General features: G+C 37.5%; 1 protein-coding gene across 5 annotated transcripts in view; it reads left to right on the top strand.

Moving 5' to 3' along the window:
- Window positions 1-26,052, top strand: part of GABRG2 (gamma-aminobutyric acid type A receptor subunit gamma2) — a 61,583-nt gene that overhangs the window by 10,504 nt on the left and 25,027 nt on the right. For 3 of the 5 annotated variants that reach the window (XM_050979767.1, XM_050979764.1, XM_050979765.1), the window contains exons 1-5: window positions 13,662-13,803; window positions 15,368-15,435; window positions 16,183-16,403; window positions 18,921-19,003; window positions 19,684-19,821. In XM_050979767.1, coding sequence (XP_050835724.1) covers window positions 15,394-15,435; window positions 16,183-16,403; window positions 18,921-19,003; window positions 19,684-19,821 — 484 coding nt within the window. In that variant the 5' untranslated portion in view covers window positions 13,662-13,803; window positions 15,368-15,393. Of the gene's footprint in view, window positions 1-7,325; window positions 7,351-13,654; window positions 13,804-15,367; window positions 15,436-16,182; window positions 16,404-18,920; window positions 19,004-19,683; window positions 19,822-26,052 lie in introns of those variants that run through there. The other 2 variants (XM_050979768.1, XM_009091344.4) reach the window with 2 other exon arrangements.

Below are 26,052 nucleotides of genomic sequence, written 5' to 3'. Positions count from 1 at the left end.
GCACTGGTTAGTTTCATCCAGCTCCACAGCTCTGCCTCCTTTATGTCAAAAGGTTGTAAATCTAAGGTATTGCTATTTTGTCCAGGTGAGGACAGTTATCTTTCCTCTCACCACATGCCAACAGCACCTCCAGGGACAGTTCATTGCTCTGAAATTAAATTAAGCAATTCCAAATTACCTGCTATTAATATCTGACCACTTTCAATGACTGTTTTATCCATTTAATGCATTTTAACCACTTAATAGCCAACCACTTTTCCTCTGGTATACCTCTTAATAAGGATTATTTCTATAATGAGTTCCAAAATTTACTATTCCATCATCTAGGGATTATATGTGTGAAAACAACCCATATATAGATTTGATATTTAAAGGAAATGGGAATAATTTTAGCCTTATTGATTTCAAAAAGTAGATTTTATTTTAGGCTTTGAAATAAAATTATTCTTTGGCCAGAAACCAAGAAATTCAGCTCTTACGGGAACTTTGAAAAAGTTCTGAGCATGTGAAGGCTTATGGTGAATACTAGAAGGGAAAATTGTGAGCAGCTTTAATTATACAATTTATAAAGGAAGGGGGAAAAAAAAAGAGGAAAGGTACTATATCTGTAAAATAAATTCTTTTGTTACCATCCCCAAGGCTCTATCTCTCTTCATCTCTCTATAGTAGATAAGCACAGACATGATTAAATTCAATGCAACATATATTCAGACTAAATAATGAGAAACATTTGTTATCTGCAATCCTTACCTGCATTTGTAATGTTCTGAGCTCCTCAATGAAACAGTAATGAAAGAATTTAATGAAATGCCCAGAAGTTTAATAGTCAAATTACCTCCAATCATAAATAGTGCATATTTTAAATAGGATCTCTCATTTTAGTTAACAAGCAGCAATTGCAAGTGGCAGGTAAACAATGTATTTCTTTAACAAAGATGTCATGTCTGCAATGACACCTTGGAAACAGGCTGAGGCAGCTAAGCTGGGCTTCAGTTTTGCAAGGTTTTAAGCATTCAAGCCTTTATCCAGGAAAACACTTCCATTTGTGTTTAAATGTTTACCAACATGGTTTTTGCACAAGGATTGGAATACTGAGCAGCTGGCAGTATGGAAAGCATAATCCTGGAAAATCTGACAGATAGAAGCTAAAAATGCAACATTTGCCAGCAAATGTATTCCATTTATGTCCTCTCTTCTAAATTATTTCTTTGGTAATCTGTCCTGGAAAACTTAGAGCTTAGAATAGCATCTGTTTTTTATTAAACAAATTATCCCGAGGTGTGTTTGCAAAATTCCCCAGGATCCCACGAGGATAAATTGCATGCAGAGTTTTACTTCAGTGGCTTCCAGTGGAATTTCTTTTTATCAATACTCTGTCAGTTATTCTGCATAAGTCTGTAGCTCATAAAAAGCTGCTGGATCTGTAGCAAGGGAAAACTGAAGACGGATTTATCCATATGGGAGATATGCTATGATTAGTAAAACATCTTCATCCTTAGCTCCTGCTCACCTCCCATTAATTTTAGGGCTTTGCAGGTGCCCATCCTCACCCGATGGCCCCATTAGCATCTGCTCAAGTCATGGTAAGGCTCTTGTTTTTAAGAGTTCCTGATTGTGCAGTTTAAGATCCATAAACGACCCACAAAATCTCTGAAGCCTCATGGTGCCTCCTCTGATTGTAGAAAATGGGGTCTGAAACCCTCTGCATTTTGCCAATGAGCCTTTTCTGAATTACCATGATGCTTTGTGCAGCTACCCTAAATTCCCTTGTGGACCTTGCTTCAATGCTCACAACAAGTACAATCTCCATAAATGACCCCACTGGTGCTTACATCTCTTCTGAGGAGACCCCACAGCTGGCCATGGGCTAATCCAAGAAGACCTGGTAATGCCACATGGTAACATCTGCCTATCCCTGCTTGGCCTTTAAAACTCCTTGCTTGTGTGCCATAGTGGATGCTCTACATGGCTCTGATGGAGCCAAGGAAACCTGATGAGGAACTGGACATTGTGGCCTGAATACACAGACACTTAGGTTTTCAACTGAAACAGTCTTGCAGCACATTTAGTGGATCCTTCGACTTAGCCACAGAACAGAGTTGCAGGAGATGAGGAGACAAAGAGAAAAGAAAATCCTCTTAAATAACCTCTCTAACTGAAGGAAATATTTTCATCACTGTATGTCTTTCTGGACTTTGTAGCATCTTTGAAGATGCTCTGTAGCATCTTTGGCACCCTGTATTATTCCATTGCTAAACCCATTTTGAAACTCTAGCTACATGAGTCTACATCTCTTAGACCTTAACATGGTTTCTTCTCTCCAGAAATTGCAGAAATAAATTGGTAATTGTGCTGGATAAACTTGGCTCCCAATGCAGTGTTTGAAAATAATGCTTTTGGATTATGTCTATGGTTACATCCATACTACTGCTGACCCTTCTAGCCAGTTATACACATTAATCAAACCCACTCATAGCTTTTACTTGGTTATGGTTCTTGCTCTCTTTTCCAGTTATGAGGCATCCAACTTTGTCTAGCCCTGAATAACATCTACTTATAAAAGAACTTTCTAGTATCTTTCTCTGTAAAATTTTCTTTCCTTTTAACAAGGAAAAACTTCTCCGACCATAATAATAGCAACGACACTTTATAAAGTAAAATTCTATAATGCTGACAAGAGTAAAAAAAGGTATGCCAAAATATTTGTGGAGGAAAAAAAGAATTCTGGGAGATACATGTTTGTATGTGTATGGAATAGAAATTGCTCCTACCTTCCTGGTGTTTTGACGAGCCTTAATAGTCACATTCAAATGCAAGGGATGGGAAGATTGGCTTTGCAGTGATCATTATGCCTAGCCCACTCAAACGTCAAAAACTTCAGAGCTAGGTAGAATTTGCATGTTATGTGCCTTACATTTTACTTACTGGAGATTAATAAAAAGGAAAAAAAGATAAAAGTGAGCCCATACGCGGTTTCTTCTCACTAAAATAAAATTACAGATTCCCCATCACATTTATTAGTTAGAACCTTTAAAACAATTCACAATTTTTACAGAAAAAGGCTTCTGAAATTCTTGCATAAAAAGCTGAATATAGTGAGATAGCTGAATACAGCTGAATTGTGAGATTTTTTTTTCTATAGACTACATATCCAAAGTAAGCTTTTTAGAAAATTTTCAGGACCCCAGCATTTCTTTTTGAAATTGTCTCTAGAAAAGTGGGGCATAAATAGGCAAGTAAGATGTAGCAGCTTTGCATCACAATGTATATGATGATTTTTGGAAGCACCATGTGTGAACTGCAGCTGCAGCACACCACAGGCACTGCTTTGCCCTGAGCCTGCACAGCCTCGGGACAGAGGCTTGTCAGGGCCTGAACTCCTCTTGACCTGCCCACAGCTCTGTTTTACTTGGTTTAGCTGCCACAGCCATTTATCTAATTGAACAGGCATCTATGGCTAATTTATTTGACTTTTTGTATGGTACAACCAGAGTTTTATTTAGACAATAATAACAAGCTATGACTCCATGGGGAATGAGTTACTGACATCACTGTGCAGTGCTGAGAAATACAAGGCTCCTACAACAGCAGAGGCATTGAGAAGTGGACTTGGAATGCACTATGGCAGGATAAAGACACAGGATCATGGACTCATTGAGGCAGGAAAAGGCTTCTAAAATCATTGAGTCCTGTCCTGAACCCCACACTGCCATGCTCACCACGAAAGTATGCCCCCAAGCAGCACATCCACGTGGCTTGAATACTTCTGGGCTGGTGACTCCAGCTCTTCCCTGGCAGTCTGTTTCAATGCCTGACAACCCCTCCAGTGAGGAATTTTTTCCTAACATCCAACCTAAACTTCCCCTGCTTCAACCTGAGGCTGTTGCCTCTTGTGCTATTCCTTGTTACCTGGCAGAGCAGACTGACCCCAGTTGGCTACAATCTCCTGTCAGGGAGATGTAGGGAGTGATAAGGTCCCCCCTTTCCTCCAGGGTAAACAGGCATGGGGTGAGTTGAGATACCCTGCCTGGGTGCATCTTAGAGCACAGGTGCTGACAGTCCTTACCCAGAAGCTGGCATGCTTATATGTCCCACAGGATTAAGGAGACCCTGACACGAAGCCATCCTGATAGTACCAACCACCAAAGAAAGTCCACCAAAACAAATAAATTCCATGGGGGAATTGCAGAACACTTGTTGGCGATTTTCCTACTCAGCTGACACAGAGACATTAGTTTGCCACTTACATTCTTAATGTACCACACATCTACCCTGTTATCAGAACTAAATTCCACATCCACCTCTGCACAGTCTGTTTTATGAGCATGAGTGCAAACAGCGTCTTGCATGATATAAGTTGGTTTATGTGGGAACACATGGGTTACTATTGGTTACCATGCATTAAAAATGAACTTAAATCAGAAGCATTGTTTAAAAAGGAAACAACAAAAATGAGTTTAATTTTCACCATTTGCTTACTCTTATTTTGTGAATGAGTTAGCTACATCATGATGTAATTACAGACATGTGTATTGAGCAGCTATTTTCTGTTCATTCAGCTCTTTCTTCAGATGCATTTCTGTCTAAAAACATTCCAGTAATGATACTTCCATGATCTGAGAGGAGTAAGAATTATTAATACACTCAGAATAAACCTATACTAGTTTCATGTATTTTTTTGGCTCCCTAAACACTGAGGACTTATCTGACCCACTTGCTTTACCAACAATATGGCTTTAATGTTGCTGCTAAGCACAATGCAAAGTCATTCCCTAAGGAATGGTTAGGGATTGTTTCCTCCTCCATTGTGAGATGGTTCAGCATCATACCCAGTCTTCATCAAACACAAATAATAAGGGACATTTATGTGCTTATTAATGATGTAAAAATGGTTTACACTCACATGCAGAGAAGATATCACTTGGCTTAGCACAGCAAGTAGGACATTCGTCCTCTAGCTGGGGTAAGCATTCCATGTTCCTGGCTCCCAGCCCAACACCAGGAACACTTCATTATAGAGCTCTTCTGTGTACTGAGAAGGAGGAGATGAGAATGAAAACACTCCCTGATATATTTAATTCTAACAAGGATTTATATTCAGCTTAACATGACTTTGTGTTAAACCTAACTTGAATTTATATCTCATGCTAGCAGACCAATAAAAAAAAATAAAATTTAAATTTGAAAAAAATGCTTAAGATTGCTACTCAATAAGCAAAACTGCTGACATTTCTAGCACCTCACATGTTTGTTTTTAAACATAGACAGATAGTGATGAGGAGATGACTACATCATGAGTGACTGATTCCAGAAGTGACTTTCTTCTGGGTGAAATTACCACGCAAACAAAATACAGAAAAAAATTCTGCAAGAATTTTGAAAAAACACAAATATGAGTTCCTTGTAGGGTACTACTGAACAAGAAGGTATTTTTTTCATTTCTCAAGTCTAATTGAGCAATAGAATTGGGGGTTTTGAGTTAATGTTTTTTAAATAGATGGCTGGAGGGCATCTATGTTTTCCTAATCTTACTCACTGAGAAGAGAATTGAGCTTTTTAATTTATAGGGAGATTTTGGAGCAATCATTCATAAAATCAATGTACATCATTAGGGAAGAGATATCACATGCAATACTAACATGACAATTATATACAATAAAACACAGCCAGAAAAAATGAAGTGAGCTCAAGCTAAAACCAACCTAGTCAAATCACATTTCGGTGTTTACTCCTTCTCTTGAGATTTGTTAGCTATAGTGGCAATCTACAGGAGCTGAGTAGTAGCAACAGGCAAAATTCCTGCTCCAAGTACCTTAGATTTCACATTCAGAGATGCATAGAATGGTTAAAAAAATTTGAAAAAGGAGAGAAGGGGATGGGACAGGAGAGGAGCAGCAAAAAATGAAAGTAAAACAAAAAAGAAACCTCCTGAGGTTCACACAATTCCAAGATTAAACCATTTGCACTTAGATCTAGCTAGATACTTTCAATAAAGCAGATCAACTCAAGCTAACCCTACAACTGATGCAAAAGAATAGCTGTAGCTATTTCTCCCTTTTCTGTTTGTTTCTAATGCTTTTGCTCACTCCTAACACAAATATCCATAACCACAGTGAAAACAGATACAGAAATGGATTATATAACCTCCAGTAAATAGAATATAAAGAAACATACAAAAGAAACATACCCATACAAAATTCCAGCTCAAAAACAAAAAAGAAAATTGGAAATAATCATCTTAAGTTATGGAGGCTTATCTGAATCATCTGATCACATCTGAGACTCCTCCAGAGCTCTAGTAACTATAAATGCTGCACTTCAGGCTCAGGCTGTTCAAAATGAATGATGTATGCTTGTTTCTATAATTATCTTTCTATTCCTTACTGCCCTAAAGTTTCCTTCATCTCTTTACACTTTGCTATTTTCCCTCAGGGTATCATACAATTCCTCTCCATACCCACGAGTTTTATTCTGTGGTGTAATTCAGCTTTGGTTAATAACACAAATCTGTTCATACAGACCTAGAAATATATATCCATTATTAGTTTATTTAACAATATGCCTCAATGGTCTGCTGTAGAAACAGATTCTAGGCTGGGTGCTACATTTTAGCTTTTGGTTCTTTGCCAGAGCTGCTAACACTGCTCTCTGTTTCTGGTAATTTTTGTGACAACTGGCTGTGAGCCCATATTGTTGCAACTAGAAATATTTTAAAAGGGACAATAACCCTCATGGTCACTCACAACTTGAATCCAATCAGTTGTGCAATGCAAGAATTGCACTACAATTTTTCAGCACAGTGAACTAGAAAACACTGTAAATACTGCAAACCAGAAGGTTTATTGTTAGCACTCTCAATAAATGCACTCTAAGGGGCTTTTTAAAAAAGTGTTCTCATGAACTGACAGGAATGAAACAACACATAAACCAAGTCAAATTTTTCATTTTAAACCTTTCCATATAAACAATTGCTATAGCCAATTCAGTTGAATCTGAAAATTAGGAAAATAGATGTTTTAACAATAGTTACAAATAGATAAAACTAATTACATCTTAAGTGCAGTAGTTAATGTAAGTGTGTGTCTTGGGCAAGAGATGAAAAGACTGGAAGCTAAACCAGTCTGCTATGCTGGACAGTTTTATAGACACTGATACAAAACCACCACTGCCATGTAATGTTTTAGAAACCTGTGAAGAGGTTTAACAGCTGGTTTAACTGCTTTACTCAAAATGGCTGACAAGCACCAGTGAGGTGCAGGAAAGCTTGTGAAACCCACAGCATGATCCATAGGTGCTGTGCTGCCAGGTGTCATCTCTGCAGGGGAACTGAGTGTAAAGGCTCACAGGAATCCAGACAGCCTTTAAATCTCAGGGCAGGCACAGTTTACAGAAATGACTGATTGCTGGCAGTCTGGGGCCTTCATGGTCAGGAAAGATGACTGAGAAGTCATTGCTGGGAGCATTCATTTGTGCTCCTCTAGTAATTTCTGGCTCGTAAAAAAACATTTTGAGACTTGTGTGCTCAGTCGCATAATCCAAGAGTTTCAGTTGTACCTATTTCTTTATGAGAACTTTAATAATCTTTTAATAATTATTTGCATATCTGCTTCAGTCTCTCTGTGACTTAGGGACAACAGAAAAATTTAGCTTTGCTTTGTTTTAAATAACTCCTTGTCAAGGTTTTATCTACATTACATAATTTGAGTAGTACATGGTGTGATAGCTGCAGCAGAAGCAGTGCCTAGGAAATAAACTATTTTTACAGGTGACCTACCTAAAATCCACCTCACCCAAACCACTGAATAGAAGTAGAAATTATTTTCTTTCCTCCTGTGAACTTCCTCAGTATCCCTTACTACATGAGTACAACAAATGGCCAAAACACAGCTTATAGACCCTTGGAGCCTGTGCTGAAAGCTCTGGGAATCCAGGATATCAGGCTCTTCTGGAGCAGTAGAGCTTCATCCAGAATTGAAGTTGCAGCAGTACCACAAATTTGGGTGAAGGGAGTAGGACTACAAGACAGTTTCTCAGTGATTTCTTGGCCCAAATTTTTCAACTTCATTTTCTGTTATGGAGCTTCTGATAACTGAGTGGATCTTCTCCTAAGAAAAACATCTCAGTTTCCACATTCGATGTGAGAAATTATTTGGGAAGAAATTAATCTTTGCATTACATGATTTGCAGTCGTAATAAAATCAGAGATTGGGTATTTGTGATGAACATTTAGTAGTACAAGAGAAAAAAGTTGCCATTTTTATGGCAAGAACAGAATCTCAGTCCTGCACATAGCCCTGGGATTTAAACAACACAAATGGACAGGGCAGAAACACAAACAGGACAAGAGAATCCATGGCACAGCTTTGTGAAAACATTTTCTGCATCAATCAAGATACCTTTACTTAAAATGTGAGTCAGCAAGGGAGAATTTCGACACAGATTTCCAGAGACACTGTATTCTCTTCCACATCTGCTGTCTCCACATTCTAAAATGTCACATCTGCACACAGCATCTCTGTATCCACAGTGGGAACCTGGAATGCATCTTGCCTTCCCACTGACCCTCTCAGCACCATGAATAATGTATGACCTCTAGATTAAGGTAATTTTTTATGCACATCAGAGAATGAATTGAACTTGACTCTTCATTAAATTGAACAGTGCCAGTTTAACAGTCAGGTGAACTGGCAAGCCTTGTTTCAGTTCTTTCCTGAAAGGTAGGAAATATTGGTGTTTTCAATGGAAAACTCAGTTTATATTCAAGAAGTTTATGAAATCTTGGCTGAAAGCTCTGTAGTATACTTAGTACAAAAGATGAAATTTCCCAGATTTTTTGATAAATAAACCTAAATTTTTAATTAGATTTAAATTATTTACTCATTAGCTATTCACTACTGCTACAGGTCTTTCCTTTTAAGCACTAAGTGGCTACTCTGATTCTGCTTGTAAGCAACGATGCAAAATTAGCAATTAATTGGGTGAAGTTCCACAACAAAATTCTTGGTTATAGTTAAAATTAATTCTGCATATAGAAAAATTAGAGGACAGAGCCACAGCAAGTACAAACTGGTAAAACTCATTTAAAGTCACTGAAATGACAGAGATTTTGATGAGTTAATATATGACCTCATATCTGAAGGCTGAAAGAATGACCAGACATGGAAGGGTTTTTTGCCAGAGTTCCTTTCCCTTCTACTCCTTGTAACAATTTGTGAAAATCACTTTTTTTGGATTAGGAAATAACACCTTATTTCAAAGGAATATCCTTTGAGGGTTACTGCTCACTACTTAAATAAGATGTGCCCAATCTGTCCCCCAGTTTGGACTGTAAAATTATTGCTGCTATCTGTGATAATAAATAATGCATGACCTATCTCTACCAACACATGGTAATGTCTTTCCAAGAAGCATTGCATATGATTCACATTAGAGTGTCTCTGACATAGAGATGACAGCAGAGATGATCCAGAGTTATGGTGTTGACTTTATGTTAGTAATTAACTAAAACACAGTAGTTTTGAAATGGGTAAACTATGCTTTATATTAATTTTTGAACTAATGAGTTAGACCAAAAGTCTTGAAAGCATAATAATGTAGGACAGTTATATACCATTAATATAATTATTTGTTAAGTTCTACTAAAGTGAAGATTATTTTTACACAGGCATCAAACTAACTTCCAGAGAAATGAAAACACAAAAGAAAAAAATAATGCTGAATCTAATTAAAAAAAAAAAAAATCCCCAAACTATAATGTGGACTTCAGTGGCTTTGGGGTGCTAAGAGAATGGTGTATCAGCATATTAATTAAAGATTTAAGTAATGATTTTGACCATGTCTTCTGAAGAAGGATCAATAAAGAAGATGGAAAAAATTGTTTTCCCAATGTATCAAGGATTTCCCAGCAGAGATACCCTTTCCTACAATTTTAATGCATTTCCAGTATAGAAAGAATGCCTTCAGTGCTAAGGGGCCCATAAAGGAGGCTATAACAATGGAAGTGAGCACCCTTTCATTAATCCTTTTTCCCTTGGTTGGTGACCCCAGCTCCACCTGCAGGGGGTCCCTTTGCCAACTGGGATTATACTGGCACCAAAAATGATTAAATGTTGCCCAGGGAGTATTGCAAAGAAATGTATGGATCAAATGCACTGGCAAAGATCTGAAGAATAAATTCCTGAACACTTAGTTTACATCAACCTCAGTTTGTGCTAAGGTTACTCCTCACCAATGAGCACTCAAAAGAGCTTTAAATAATGTTATAAATCAAGCAACAACTTGAATGCAGGATCAGAATTAGTATGTGTTAGTTTTAGGAAGGAAGATAAAAAACATTAGTTTAGCCCCTGACATGGTAAAAAACTCATTTATAGAATGAGATTTTTATATAATTGTAGAGTGAGATACCATTTTATACATCTTTGCATATATTTGAAAGAAAATCAGATTTAAAGAAATGCTTATCAGCACCAGTAATTTCTGCCCTCTTCCTGCTTTGTGAAGATATATTTCAAATAAATTGAGACATACAAATATCCCCCTGCATATTAAACACTTGTGGTTACACATATACATATCTATATTTGTAAGTGATTACCATCAGAGCCACCACATGCAGACTCAGCTGGCAGACAGAAGGGATTGGACCAGATGACCTCCAAAAGTGCCTTCAACTTTAATTACTCTATGGTTTGAAGTTTCAAGCTCTTAAGTAATCTCTTTTCCAGCTAGGAAATGTATGGATTTATGGATTTAAGTAAAGCAGTGTTGCAGACATCTTGCAGTGGCATTAATATCACTGGGAATATCTCAAATGGTGAGATTTTATCAGTATCAGAAAGAAGAACCTTCAAAAAAAATGAAAGTTTAATCTTCAAATAGGTAAATATGTGTTTCTCTTCATATCTATATTACTAGATTTGAAAATTTCTAGCAGACAGAAAAATAAAAATAGACTTCAATATTCATTTGGGTATAATCTAGGCTTTAACAAATTTGGGTTGGACACTAAAAGCACTTTCAAAATTTCAGCCATATAATCAGAAGGACTGATCTGAAAATCTTAAGGAGATGAAAAGGGTATTGTCATTATAATTTTCATTGTATTAATGCCATTGCATGGCTAAAGCTCTGCTCATTTGCATAGAGAAGCTCCTCTGATTTTTCTTGCTGGAATGAAGGTTTACACAGACAGACAACTGCATACCCATCCTCACTTCTGATCCTCGTGGAATTCTCCTAAAAGCTGGAATTCAGTAGCATTTTCCCCCAGCTACATTGGCTGTGTTTTCCCTCCTCAGTCTCACAATAATTTCATAAAGTATTTGCTGGTTTTGGAGACATGAACTGCCAAAATGGCTTGAGATGAGAGATGAGCAAACAGCTGTTTCTGTCATACAAATTTCCAAGAAGGAACAGAAGTTTCAATTACTGTGGGCTGCTGTTCAATTAGGTTGTTCTAGATCTGAGAAAACCTCTAGCCAAACATTCCTCTACTTGTGCACTTTCTGGTGGATCAGACTCTACTACTCAGCTGGTTTGAGGTTTGAAGCTTTCTCATTGCACTGATATTCAGTAACATATTGCCTTTGTCAAAGAATGCATTTATTTTTCTTTTCCATTCAGAAAAACATATTCTTTGGAAAGAATGGTTGTTTAATTGGTTATAAAATAGGAATAGGTTTTGTATAAATAAAGTTATTTTTCTTCATTCACATGGCATAGTTTGAAAACATATAATCCAGTGCCTTCTGTTTGCAAAGACTTTATTTAGAAGTATTTCCTTTCCTCCAGGAGAGAAAATTTGGCTTCAATTATGTTTCTCTGAATTACAATTAGATCTTTGAACTCCAGACAACTGAATAAAAATAAAAAATCTGTCCCAATTTAATTAAATTGGCCTGTTTGTCACTACCAGCAGAATATTATGGACCATACTGCCAATTAAAACTTTGCTTTTCATTCCTAATAAAACTCTACAAGTCCAGGCTTGTCAGCCAGAATGAAGAGGCTGCATTGCCAGTTGTTGACCTGGGAAGCTCCCAGACCCCCATGGCTGGTGCAGTGTGGGTTGGGTGGTGCCTGGAGGCTGCAGCTGATGCCTGGTACCCAGCCCACCTAACAAAGGTGGAGATCAGATTCTTCAGCAGCCTCCAAGCTCAACTCACAGCAAGACCAGCTCTCTCTCCATGCTGCACAATCCTAGTGGCTAGAGCCCTGTACAGTCTCAGGCTGCTTCAAATGTCCCTGTGCCTTCAGCATCTCCTGGGAGGCAGCATCCTACACTGAGAGGCACAAAGAGCTCCAGCTCTTCCCTGTCAGGCTGTGCCCAGGGGTAGAAAGAACCCAAAGCCTCTTTCCTAGTAAGATTGTATTTGTGCAGGTGGCTTACAGCTCCCAGACACCAACACTGGAAAGCCTTTGGGCCACTCTGGGTGGTACAAGCTGGATGCAGCAGGAGAGCACTATGGGAAGGGCAGGCACAACCTCAGCTGAGCAAAGATTGCTGTTAATAAAATGGTGCTCTCAGGCTCTGGGAGGAATGGTCCCTTCCCTACTGCACCCATGGCCATGGCCAGTTGGGCCTCTTTCAATCTTGTGTGCCATGCAGAAGACCCAGCTCCCATGAGAATCTGCTTCTCTCTGCTCTTTCCCACTCCAGATTCTGTCTGCAACTAGAAAATAATTAATTTTTCTGATTTCCACCCTATCACTCTTTCCACTGGCTTAAGACATTTGTAGTACCATGAAGATATTCCATATCTAGCCAGCAGTGTTTAAATTTTGTCACAGAAGCAGGAAAGAAGGGCACTGGCATATTATGCAGTTGCCTAGCACTGTTCAGCTGATTACCACCAAGATTCTGAAATGAAAATATCTGATTATGTCATTTTCTAAAGTAGTTTCAATGTTCTCCTCTAGGACTGGAGGCACTGATTTTGGGAAAACAAAACACCCATTAAGACTAGTCTACACATTTCTGACTCTGAACTTGCTTTTTTTACTGTACTAAGCAGGTTGAATTAGATCTGCTCTCATAGTTCTGAGGAGCAGAAAAAGCCCAGCAGACAGACTTTTTATCCTCTGTGGGTAAGGGTTAGCCAAAGGGAAAAGGAAAACCCTTGGCAGAAATTTGTGCTCAACTTTCCAAATGCACAATAAACTCAAGTTCATCAGAGTGGAGAAAAGCTGCAGGAGAAGTTTGTCTGAATAAATATAATTATTGGTCTTGTCAGAAATGTGTTTCATCAAATCATTCTGTCCAACAGAAGTAAAGCAACAACAATGTGCCCATAATAAGTGATATTTTAGTGGAGAGTTGCATAAGCTAAGTGACAGATTTGTTTCATAACAGGTCCCACCTGAGTCAATGAGTGAAAAAATAGCCATGACAAAGGTGATGAGCCCTGATGTACCTTTGAACAGACAATGTGAACTCAACTGTACTAAAAGGAAATGCTGATAAAATGAACTGTAACCTCCACTGTTATTTGGCATCTTTACTGGGAATCTCATTTTGAAAATGAGAAATTTTTAATATGATTTCACAGTATTATTAAAATCTTAAATGTGTGTGTGCTGCCTTCCAAAGAAGTTACCTTCAAATTTGTATCTTTCAAGGCTTTTCTTCTCTTAATTTTTGTCTCTTTAATAGTTCCACACAAAAGGGAGATGATGATTATGAAGATTATACTTCAAATAAGACTTGGGTTTTGACTCCCAAAGTCCATGAAAGTGATGTGACTCTTATTTTAAATGGTTTGCTGGAAGGATATGACAACAAATTGAGACCTGACATCGGAGGTATGTTGATTTTGGTTTTAGATCACTGTCAATTAAACAGTGAAGAGAAAGAATTTTCGTGTCATATTATGCTACTCAGGAAGCAGAATCCATTCAAAGTAGTTACAAGACTAAAATGCAGTGCAGAAAAACATCTGAAGCATGTAAATTAGTCATGATTTGGAAGCTGGCATAAATTAAGATGGCTGAATCTATCCTAAGACATCTAATAAGGGTGTTATAATTTGCTGAATCAGGCAGCTTGTGATGATTTACCTGTATATGATGTTCAGAATTAAACTTCTGGGGAAAGAAAAAGCAAGTTTTTATCTTTTTTTGTACCTAAGAGATTCTGTCAGGGAATCACAAATAATAAAATGGAAAGAAAGACCAAAAAGAGGCTAATACAGCCTAATCTTTGTATGATGTGATGGATACAGAGCCTCCAACAGCAGCAGGCTTGCACAGAATAGGGCACAGAGGAGGAGGTTCACAAGAGATAACTGCAGTCAAGAAAAGCCAGCCTGCCCAGATGATTCTCACCAATGTAGGTAAATAGAGCCAAGCCTGCACTCAGAGTGGAAGTCTTATTTGACTCAATCACCTTTTGGAGGGATCTTCCTCTCCACTGATTACTGAGGTAACTGGAAGGAAAAAACCTCTCTGAATTGCTGAAAGTCAGTTTGAGAAGCCCCATGAGAGCACAGAGCAAGCAGACAATAGCTCTGCAGAAGAGGAAACAGCAGTAAGAAGATTATAGAAAGAGGCACAGATTTCATGGATGAGGTAGACAGAGGAAAGCAGAGAGCAGCAAGGTTAATGAAGGCAGCTAACAAGTTGATAGTGGCTAATAATCTAAGGAATTTTTCCCAGTAAAGGATAACATGAGGTTTTAACCTCCAGTGTATGCATACAGCACATTAGCAGAGGAATTTGCCTTCATTTAAACCAAGACTTTAGAAACACAAAAGAAGGAAAGCATTCCTAAAATCATCTGGGATAAAAACAAACATGCTGTAGCCAAGATACATAAGAAAAAAGCTGAAAAGGAGTAATTTCAAAATAAATTAATGTAACAACTATTCTTAATTTCTGCCTTAGAGCCTTAAGTATTTTGGCTTTGGGCTCACAAAATTGTTACTTATTACAGCCACCTATGCAGGCCACATCAGTCATGTTGCATTTGGCATTACAATGTAGAACATGTGATGCAAGGCATCATAAGATAACTAAGTTTGCTTTTGTTGATAGTGGGTTTTTTTGATGCTCTGCTGGGACCTGAGACAAAATGCAGATCCTCTCAGTCAGACAAGCCTCTCTAGGCTATGAACACTGGTTTCAGTATTTGTTCTCACAGCATAAGGGAATTGGTTTTGATATAATAAATGATACAAGAATTTGTCCAAAGCGTCTCCAACTAATTTCCAACTGAAGACACGGTTGCACATTTGTATTTATTTTATATGCACATTTAAATGTGAGGCAGCCACAGAGGAGAGATGCCATAGTAACATGCTCCTGCTTGACTTTCACATAGTTGATTTTGACCTTCATTGGTTACTGATTCTTGTTGTTTCTCTTGCAGTTAAACCGACAATAATTCACACTGACATGTACGTAAATAGCATTGGCCCTGTGAATGCTATCAATATGGTAGGTAAAGGATTGCCCATTTGCCTTGTTACAAAGTCTCCATCATTTTGACATTACAAAGCTTCCATTAGTTCTTAATGTTGTGTCATACCTACATTATTTTTAAAATCTCATTTTAATTATGGATGGGAGGACTCAGTGAGCTATAAATCTGTACAAGTCAGAAAATTCAGCTATATGCTGTAAATGCAAAAATAATTAACTTATCCTCAAATTTTTATGCTTTCAAACGCTTTGCAACAGTTTAACTCCAGAGAAACCAATCTTCCCGATTGCTACCAAATTGGGAAAAGCATTAATGAGTGATATTGCCACTTTTTCCACCAGGAGATAATAAGTAAAAGGCCTAGAACTTCTCCAGAGACTTCACCATTTCTGAGATCAACCAGGGGGCACAGGCAATTAGTCAGCTCAAGCTTTTCCTGTCCTTGATCCAAGGAAATAATAATTGTTCTCTGACCTGAGCAGATGTGGGCTGAGATGTGGGGATGAAGAATTAGAAAGATGCATATAACACTCACTTGCACCTTAGTTTTACCCTCAATAATAAAATAATAAATTGTTTCAAAACAAAAATCTTTGGTAAAAGATGCTTCAAAACTTCACTAAAAGAGATCAGTTTTATCAGTTCTAGTATCACCTTCTATAGCTCCCAGTTTGTTCATATGAAATTAATGAAAGCATATCAGGAGTAATGTGGAATGCTAAATGCTATGTTTTCATCAGTATTTCTGGTTAACACAACAGGAATATACAATTGATATATTTTTCGCCCAAACGTGGTATGACAGACGTCTGAAGTTCAACAGCACTATAAAAGTGCTCAGATTAAACAGCAACATGGTTGGGAAGATCTGGATACCAGACACGTTTTTCCGGAATTCCAAGAAGGCTGATGCTCATTGGATAACAACTCCTAACAGGATGCTCAGGATCTGGAATGATGGCAGAGTCTTGTACACTTTGAGGTATTTATACTTGAATTTAATTTTCTCTAAGGAAAGCCAAAGAGAAGAATCCTGTGAATTCAGGTCATTTGACGTTAACCTGAAGGGAAAAAATATTGAGATTTTCTACATATTTATGCTAATAACCCTGAAAAAGGGAAGAATTTAGCAATATCAATTGTAAGAAATTTATTTTATATTGGCACAATAGAAGTTCTATTTCTTCTTACAGATTGTACTGTCTTGCTCCACAATAGTCACCTTCCTATATTAACATTAACATAGGCATTTTCATAGAAATTAGTCTTCATTTTCAGGTATGCTTTATTGTTTGCCTTTGGTTTAGTCCCTTCTACTTTTTTATTGTGTCAAACTGATAAATGTGAAATATCCTTGAATAAAGCAGATGGTATAAAAGGACCTACTGATGATGTACTAACTACATACATCAAAGGCCTCTTATTCTGAATTGATTACAATTTAATCAGATGAAATTCCACCCTGAAAAGCAATTTATTCCTCAAATATCTTAGGCAAAGAAGATTTTGCCATCCCAGCACTGAATATTTAACTCAAACCTATGGATATGCCCCATTCCACCCAAATTTTCATGGATCTGAACTTGTTGTGGTCAACCTGTACAGGTTCCTCAGTCATGTATATAGGTTTTCTTTTAAGACAAAGTACCTTTTCAATAATTATGTGTATGCCAGAGGTAACAACTGAAATATCATATTCCAAATGATTGTAATGTACTCTGAAAATGTGAAAATCCTGTGGGATTGTTTTTTATACTTTTTCTTACATGTGGTATTTGGGTTTATGTAAAATGTAGATAAACATAGCACTGTTTCAAGAGAATTTGTAATTTAAAATGAGATTATACAATCAAAGATGATAGACATAAGCACAGAGGATGATAGACATCTGAGTTTTAGACTACATTTTGTTAAAGTTTTATTTTGCTTTCACTTTCTTGGTAGCCAAAAATAAAGTTTTGAAGAAAAGTACACTCATAATTTTACTAAATAGATGTGAAGCTTTGGTTCAGACAACCTTCTAATGTTGCAACTGTCTGAATTATAAAAGAGTTTTATTTCATAGCTACTTTACATTTATTGCATATTAGAATAATAGGAATTGAAATCCAATGCAAATCAAAGTTAATCTGATAAAGATGAGCCGAGATCAACGTTCCAAATGTTAAATTTGGCCTTGGCTACACTACTGTCTGCTGGGGCTTTATTACCTTTCTCTCCAAGTTCCTTGTTTTCCCCCACTAGAAAGAGATGTATCTGGTAGAACTGGCAAACAGGTATCTGCTGTGAATGTATATTTAGCTGTGCTGGTGAGTCATGGGAAGCATCAAGGATTCAACCATGATTAACCCAGAAATGAGATGTGGTAGTAGCACACAGCTGGGATTCTGTCCTCAAGAGGGATCCAGAAGGGCTGATTGCTTTTTCTCAGTCTCCTCCCCCAGGTTTAAGAACCACCCTGCCCAGCAGGAAATCAACTATCTCTGGTACTGGAGATGATGACAATCAGATGAAGAAGGGGAACAGGGAAATTAGATTTTTTCCTAAGTCCCTAACACAGAGACTTGTGCCTTTGGACTCCATTACCTTGGTGGTCCCAGCATCCCTCTGCATCCCACAGGATGAGAGTCAGGGTCACTTGCCCATTGCACCTTTATTCAGGAACCTGGAGACAAACCAGGGCCCATCACTGAGACACCCTAGAATCAGCAAAGACCACAAATCTACAGCTTTCATAGACACACCTCCTAAAACAAACATTTTACCCCACCCTTTTTCTTTTTCCATCTCTCACCCCACCTCTTCCCTCTCTTCCAAAGTCCAAGTATCCTGCAGCTCATGGCTGGGCTGGGAGTGAGTGAAAAATGGAGGAGTTTTTAGCAGGAACACTACAGGGTACATTTCATTTTACTTGGGATTTCTGAAAGTAATTGTCTTTTGCTGAGCTTAGCTACACTACCTGAGTTATCAGGGAGACTCTCCTAATATTCAGTGGAGACAAACACCTTTTGGTACATTTTTTTTCTGAATAAATTTGAATGTCTTATTTTGGAGTGAGAGGAAGTGTATCCTCAGAGTGCCTCTGCACTAGCTGTGAAGGGAGTCTAGATGGCTGTCTTGGATGCAGATGTCTAAATTTGGACTCCCATCCATCATTTCTGAAATAGAATCTTTGTCACATAAAATATATTTTCCTAATGCTTTATGGCATGTTGTGACACAAAGATTTGTCACTGCTCATGAGATGACCTGTATATCTTCCTACCTATGGATTTGTCAGTCATGAGTAATGCTGCCATTTCAGATGCACAGGAACAGAACTTTAATACCTTCTTCCATTACACAGTCCAGAAAGTAGATGATCAGGGTCTATGGAACCAAAAAGGAAATATTGCTTATCAGTAGCCATGATGTCTTCCTATGCTTGGAATATTCCAGTAATTACACAGATAGCAATAGTTTCCTATATATATGTATCTCCTGATCTCTTTCTTCTCAGGCTGACAATTGATGCTGAGTGTCAGCTACAGTTACATAACTTCCCAATGGATGTCCACTCCTGCCCACTGGAATTTTCAAGCTGTAAGTAACATGCTTAAAAATATTCCTTTTTCTGACCAACACAGAACTTATTATAAATTTGTTTTAAGTACTTAGAGTCAGTAAAGGTTATGTTCTTAATCAGACATACCCCACGGATTTTTACTTTTATTTTGATTTTTTTTTCAGTTCATGCATCATATATGTTCACAAATATCATAAAGGACTGCTATAAAATTTATAAAATTTCTAGACACTATGTGATTAATTTATGCTTATATCTGACCATAAACCAAGAAATTTTTACTTATAACATCAAGGTGTCCTGGCCTTCCACTTTCTCTCTGTGCACAGCTGTTTTACTATTGTACTAGCTGGAACCAAAGATTTGACATTTTGTGGTTAGATCAAGGTGTGAATTCCTGGTCCAGCTGCAGATGCATCTGGAGGAGGGGCAAAATTGCATCCTATTAGGTCCACAAGAGTGAATAAACTATTTTTAAAAATTTATCTCAAGTGCTAATAAAATTTATAATTAATAAAATGTGACATAAGTAAAAGGCACTAGTAAGTAACTTGAGAAAAACATATCTATAATTTACTTGTAATATGCTTCCCCAGTTTTTTCCAGAAACAGCTAGTAGTATTTTCACTCCCCAAAGCACCCTAAAGCCTGGCAGTGTCAATGAAACAAAGCTGTGTGTGTTTTCCATTGCCCTAAGATGGCTACCCCAGAGAAGAGATCATTTACCAGTGGAAGCGCAGCTCGGTGGAGGTGGGGGACACCCGCTCCTGGAGGCTTTACCAGTTCGCCTTCACAGGACTCAGAAACACAACTGAGGTGGTGAAGACTACTTCAGGTAAGACAACTGAAGGACTTTCCTCCAGGCTGTTGGGATTTTATTAACAGAATTAAACCAAGAAAGATATCTCTGGTTAGAACTTAGCATTTACACTGACAGAACAATTACAGGCTTTGGCATTTCTGAACTCCTCGCAGGAAGAAAAACTAATTGTTGTCCACAACCCATTCCTGTCCTCCATAAAAAAACCTCTGCCTGTCAGGAGAAAGCCACTGCTGCAAAGTTGGACAGGTGGGGGAACTTGCACTGCCTCAGTGCAGAAAACAGCAGAACTGAGCCACTAAAGGATGATCTGACACTGCACTGAACATTTTACAATCCCCTTCCCACTGCCAGACACAGAGTGAGCCTGCACAGAAGTGAAACTCAAAGTCCCAACCTCTTTACTACAGAGGCTCCAAGTTTATTTTGTTTCCTAAAATAAGGCACATTCAAATTTCATTAAAGAGAACAGCCTTACAAATCAGAGTCTCAGATGGCCTTCCTTCATATTTCTATCTCCTTGGAAACAAGCAAAGGAATTCAGAATGATAAATGAAGAAGTACTCAGTGTTTAATAAAAACACCATTTTAACCCTACTAACTAAACAGAAAAATGTATTTTTCTAGACATATGTACTGTTTTACTTCTTGGTGGAAAGAAAACCAGTGACAACGAGGAGAGATGTAAAGAGGAACTGCATATTAATATTCTTGTATATGCATGATATCCCTTGTCTTTCATTTCCTGCTTTCAAAAAGAACAATGAATTGTAAGCAGGTTGGGGATTTCTCTGTCTGCTTGCAATTTTTACCTTACTTTATAGTTCTGGCAAGTATTTTAATTTAAATTCAGACATCTGTGTTTATTCTGACTTCAGAAATACCCCCACCCATTTTATTTCTACAAGACTGGTATTGCTGTTTTATTCAAAAAGGAAAGTGAGAGACGCTAGAGTTGAGAGGAGCCTGCTGTACATGACACAGGAGAACAAGCAAAGAGATGGAGAATTAATTCAAGTTCCAGCTCTTTAATCTCTGGACATTAAGCACCAATGATGTGTTCAGTCTCATGAGCAGGGCAAGACCAGAATGCAGCAATCTATGCCTCATGGAGTCTGCTGCCATTGTATCCAAGGAAGGTACTGAGTCAAGTATTGAAGGAAGCAGTAAACTTTTCTCATTTTCTCAGGAAAACAAACAAAGGTGCAAAAGAGGACAGGAGAGCAGCATGTTTGCCAGCCATAGCTGCTAATAACCACCATTACACAGGGCTCCTGAAGCAAAAATATCAGCAGCAATAAAAGCATCTCCCCTCAGACAGCACAAATGGCAGCATTGCACCCAAGTGTACTTCCAGTCTCATCCTGCCCAAATTAAAAACTATCTATATTTCAGCCCTAATTTGAGTTTCTTCTATTTGCTATTTTCTTTAATTTTCTGCTTGAGCCATTCTCTAATCAACTCTTTTTATTTTTGACCAGAGATAGAAAATAATAAAATCTTGACATGCTACAAGCTTCCTACACCCTGATTGAGAGCACTGGTGACAAAACATTCTCTAATGTTCTGTTGATGTGAACGAGGTGCATACTGGGAAATAAACAGTAAAATACAAAAGAGAAAAAATTCCTTTTTCATGCAAAGCAAATCATTCTTTTTTCAGTGCATGGTCATTCAAGCTGTTAGTATTCACCTGGAGTACTCCCATAATTTGGCATCTATAGTTTTTAATATGATAACACACACCAGTCCATTTTGTTTGCATTAAAATAAAGTAAAGCTAGCATGCACTTTAAAGCAGCAAAAAGTTAATTCCTAAGTTAAAAAGCACATGAAAGCAACTCAGCCTGCTGCTGCTGCATTCATAGGCCTGCTGAGCATAAAAATTTGGAAGAATGTCCTGAGTATGTATTTCTTCTGCTGTGCTTACCCTGCGCTTGATTTTCATTGCTCCTCTTGTTTTTATAACCACAGACATGCAAAACTAGATTTTATTTTGATCTAGCTGTGACATCTAAATAATAGAAAGCAGGAAAAAAACTCCAATAACATAGCAGTTGACATGAATCTGCTCTATTTCCTACAAATATTTTCTTAAAGCCAACAGAGCCCAAAGGGTCCTCGTGGCTTCCTTGAGTGACTTATTAGCATGCTGGAAATTACATTAAGCCCAGTATTCCTCAGCCATACCCACACTCTACCTATAATTACACCCTTAGCATGAACATATTTTCAAAAGTTTCATGAACAGTAAGGACAAAAAAAAAAAGATTCCAAATTTAATAGCAACCTAGGTGCAGCCAGAGTACCCTAGTTAAAAGTTTGAGTTCCCATGCTGCTAAAATAATCTTGACACTTCATGCAATTACTTTCAGTGCAGAATTTCAGTACAAACTAATGCCAATGCTTTGGTGGAGATAGAATCTGAGATAGAGTGGAGGAGGCAATGGAAAAATTAATGAAATGTTGGAAAGAGGGCTACACTATACTCCCACAAACTCTTCCCCAAAATTAAATTTAGGTGAAAAAAAACCCAGAGAAACCAGAATGAAAGAAGGGGTGTTAGAGAATACAAAATTGAACAGTTAGAAAACAGAAGGATCTTGGGGCTAGTATTAAGGCATTTGAAACTGGAGGAAACCTCCAGTGTGTATATTTTCTTAATTTCAAAACAAATACTTGTTTCCAGCTTTATACCTCCCAGCAACCAACACCTTCACATCCCTGAGGGCAATACTTGTTTTGTGTCTGGAGAGAGAATCAGGATGGCTGAGATTTGGCCATTACTAACTCCACTACTCTCTTTCTGTCATGTCAAAGCTGAACATTTGAGCTGTGGGCTGGGTTATGGGCAGAGAAGGACAAGGCTTGTTTGAGTCTAAGCTTCCTAAGACCTGATGGCTTTTGCTGAAATTAATTCATTTATTTGCTGCTCTTCCTTTGCATGCACTGCAGAAATACAAGATTAACTCAAAGGGCCAGATGTCAGAATTCTGTCCCTTAGTTAGCAAATCCCAGCAAATCCCAGCAACAGCTAAAAAAACCCAACTGGAATATTACAAACATCCCTCTGTTTCTCTGATCTGAAGTAAATCACCCTGAATTACCAGCTTGTTTCTCTCCAAACCGAACATTTACATGCAACTTGAATTTTCTTCCAGAGTCACTGACCAAGCAGTAAGACATAACTTAGCAAATGGAGTCCAATTTAAGAGTCCAGTAATACTGGGGACTCTTAAAAAAAGTTAACTATAAACCTTCTGCCTCATGGACATTTCATTAAAACAACTATAATGTCCATAGACATTATCTGTATTTTTTTCTTTTGTTTTTTCACTAAAATCTACCTTGGGTAAACAGCATTGGTTTAGTTTAGATCATTTCTAATAGAGTACATGTTGACACTTGATATCATCTGAGTTATATAAACACCTGCAATTGACTTCACACACAGAAACTGAGATGGGTTTAAGATAATTTGTACTATTGATGTAGGTCAACAATCACTGCTCAAAGAGGGCAAATCTTATTTAGAAAATACCATTTCTGGTGTGGGATCTTCTTGCTCCCAGTATAAGACCCCATCCATGAATGGCAATGAGATTCTCCAATTAAAAAAAGGATTAACTGATGGAAAAGTCTTCAGAACAAAAATTCGCCAACTTGCAAAATTTGGATGCAGCTGCAAAAACAAAGTAATAAACAAACTAATGAGTAGTTGTTACAAAGAAAGCAACAAGTGATTCAGGGGTATAGGATTTGTTAAACAGAATGCACACATGGATTATATTGAGAAGGATGTGCTGCACTTTGGGAAAAGGAAAATAGGACATGTCAAAATTTGTAATTAGTTCCTTTAAGAGGGAAAGATTGTAGGAAGGAAATAATCAACTGCACAAGTATAAAAACATCAGTAGTTTTAAAAAAAAAAACCCAAAAACTGGGGGGCTGTAGTAGTCCACAAAGGACAGAGATTGTGATATCAGTGCAAAACCCTGCCCCTGAGATGGGTTACTCAGCATTGTGAGTAAACTTGGGAGAAATATTCACTGCGCTACTCTGTGAAAAATTTATATCAAAAAATTACTGCATTCTTCTTGATTAATAAAACAGATCATTTTTAAGTGCAATATTTTGAGAAAGACAGGGTAGTGCAGGGGAAACTAACAAGTAAGGAGTTGAGAAAACATGACCTATAAAAATACTTGGAAGTATGGAACTAGACTGGAAGAAAAGACTGTTGATGATCAAAGGAGTAAAACGACCAGGCTGTTTTTAAATCATAACAATGATCAATGCTGGTAGAGATGAACATAGTAGAAATCCTAAAATCAGAGAGTTTATGAAATCATATCACAGACCAAGAGGAAAAAAGTAGCTTATGTCTTGAAATTCTATTAATAGGTTTCCATGAATTTCATACAAGTCCTACATAAATTGCACTTCTTCTCACTATTCCAGTTGTTTTGAACATATAAAATATTGTACTAAGCTAAACAGTTTGTAAATGTGTAATTATTCAGGACAGATGGAGTTTCTGGTATTCCCAGTTCATTTCTATGACTGGGTAGTTCCTTTTTTTAGACCAGATATTGTCTACTGCTTACTTACAGAGCCTGTCCTGAATTTTTAATTAGATACAAAGGCATTAGAAGACTAATAAATAGCAATTGAACAAGCTGCAGAGGAGCCACAAGACTGGTCAGGCAATATTTGTAAATACCTTTTATTTTCTTCCTTTTCTTTATAGGTTTAGAGAGCTAATGGGAGCTATGCAATAGAGACAGTGCATTGCTCAGAATTGATAGATGGGTAATTAAATATTCCCCTTGCTATGCATCTGTTAAACCACATAAGTAAATCTGGGTCTGGTTTCTGTTTTATCTGGAAAATATATTCAGGGCTATTAGTTTGTGGAAGAGGATGTATTTTCAGGCTTTTATATTTTATTTCAATGTTGTTTCCTAATGAATTGAACTGTTGGCAGATATGCAGTCCCCAGAGGTTTCATAATGCTCAAAAAACCCCAGGAGTCATCTTCTGTTTCTTCATTAAGGCAAAATATGACAGCTGCAATCAGATTTGTAGATCTGCATTGGGAAATAGTCCTGACATTAAAAATGGGCATAAGTGGATCTCCAGTGCCCCTAGAAATCCCTGCCAGCCCCACACACAGCCTCAGGCTCTAGCAAGGGTTGACTGTAGCATATGGCATTGCCAGGGAGATCTGCCTGAGAACTCCCAACATTTCCTGTCTGAAGATGCTGGGTAAGAATGGGTACAAGGTACTACTACCTGCATCCTGCTTTTGGCAGAAGTTAAACATGTTTGTATCCACTCTACAGAGGAGCAAATAATGACATAAGCTCTAAGTCAGAAAATCCAGATGACTACGAAAGTGTTCTGTGTGTTATTGTTGTTCTCTTTATGGTATGGGAAGGTATTTATCTCAATATCCTTGTTTTTGAAAAAGGTATATTAAATTATTACCTTAAACATGCTTGCTAGAAGAACACTCTCTCTGTAGGACAGTGAAACACTTAAAACAGAAGGCAGACAATAAACTGAAAGGCCTATTATTCTGTTTGATGCCTCAATGGAAATCCTCAATTCTAAGCCAATCACCTTAAAATAACCCTAAAACACCTTAATAGCTACACCTTCAGATTTTACTTCCATTGTGAATAGCCACCTATCTTAGTAAGAGTGTCAACAAGGAATATTTTTGCTTATAAATTTTTTTGGTTTTGTTTTTTATTCAAACTCTTCCTGATTTCAACTAGCATGAACCACCACATTACTGCACCCAAATATAATAATTTGAAAGAAAACACAGGAGGAGTTGAATTTGGTATAATACCATTAAAAAGGGTTACAGACACTTCTGTACAAGAGTTTGACCTTGCTCTTAGGGGATAAACACCAGTCTAAGGTAACTACACTTGCATATTCTTTTGGAGAATAATGGACAAGACATTGTCATTTCTAAAATGTGAACAAATTTTTCCTGAAATAATCCACATACTCCTGCTGGTCCTTCATGGATCAAATGATATTAATTAATGAACATTTACTAAAGTTTAACTACTGAATAATTGGCTCACTGAAAATAATGTAAATTTCAGGATTGTGTCTTCAGAGAATGAAACTGAAATACAATTCCCTTCATTCCCTAACTTTTATACATTCTACATTTTTTCCAGTTGGTTAGGTGTGTGGCAAATACGAATTTACATTAAAATGTAC

Source organism: Serinus canaria, chromosome 13 (assembly GCF_022539315.1).
Source record: "Serinus canaria isolate serCan28SL12 chromosome 13, serCan2020, whole genome shotgun sequence".
NCBI lineage: Eukaryota > Metazoa > Chordata > Aves > Passeriformes > Fringillidae > Serinus > Serinus canaria.
Note: the sequence above shows the minus strand (reverse complement) of the source record. Positions and strands in the feature narration are given on the sequence as shown.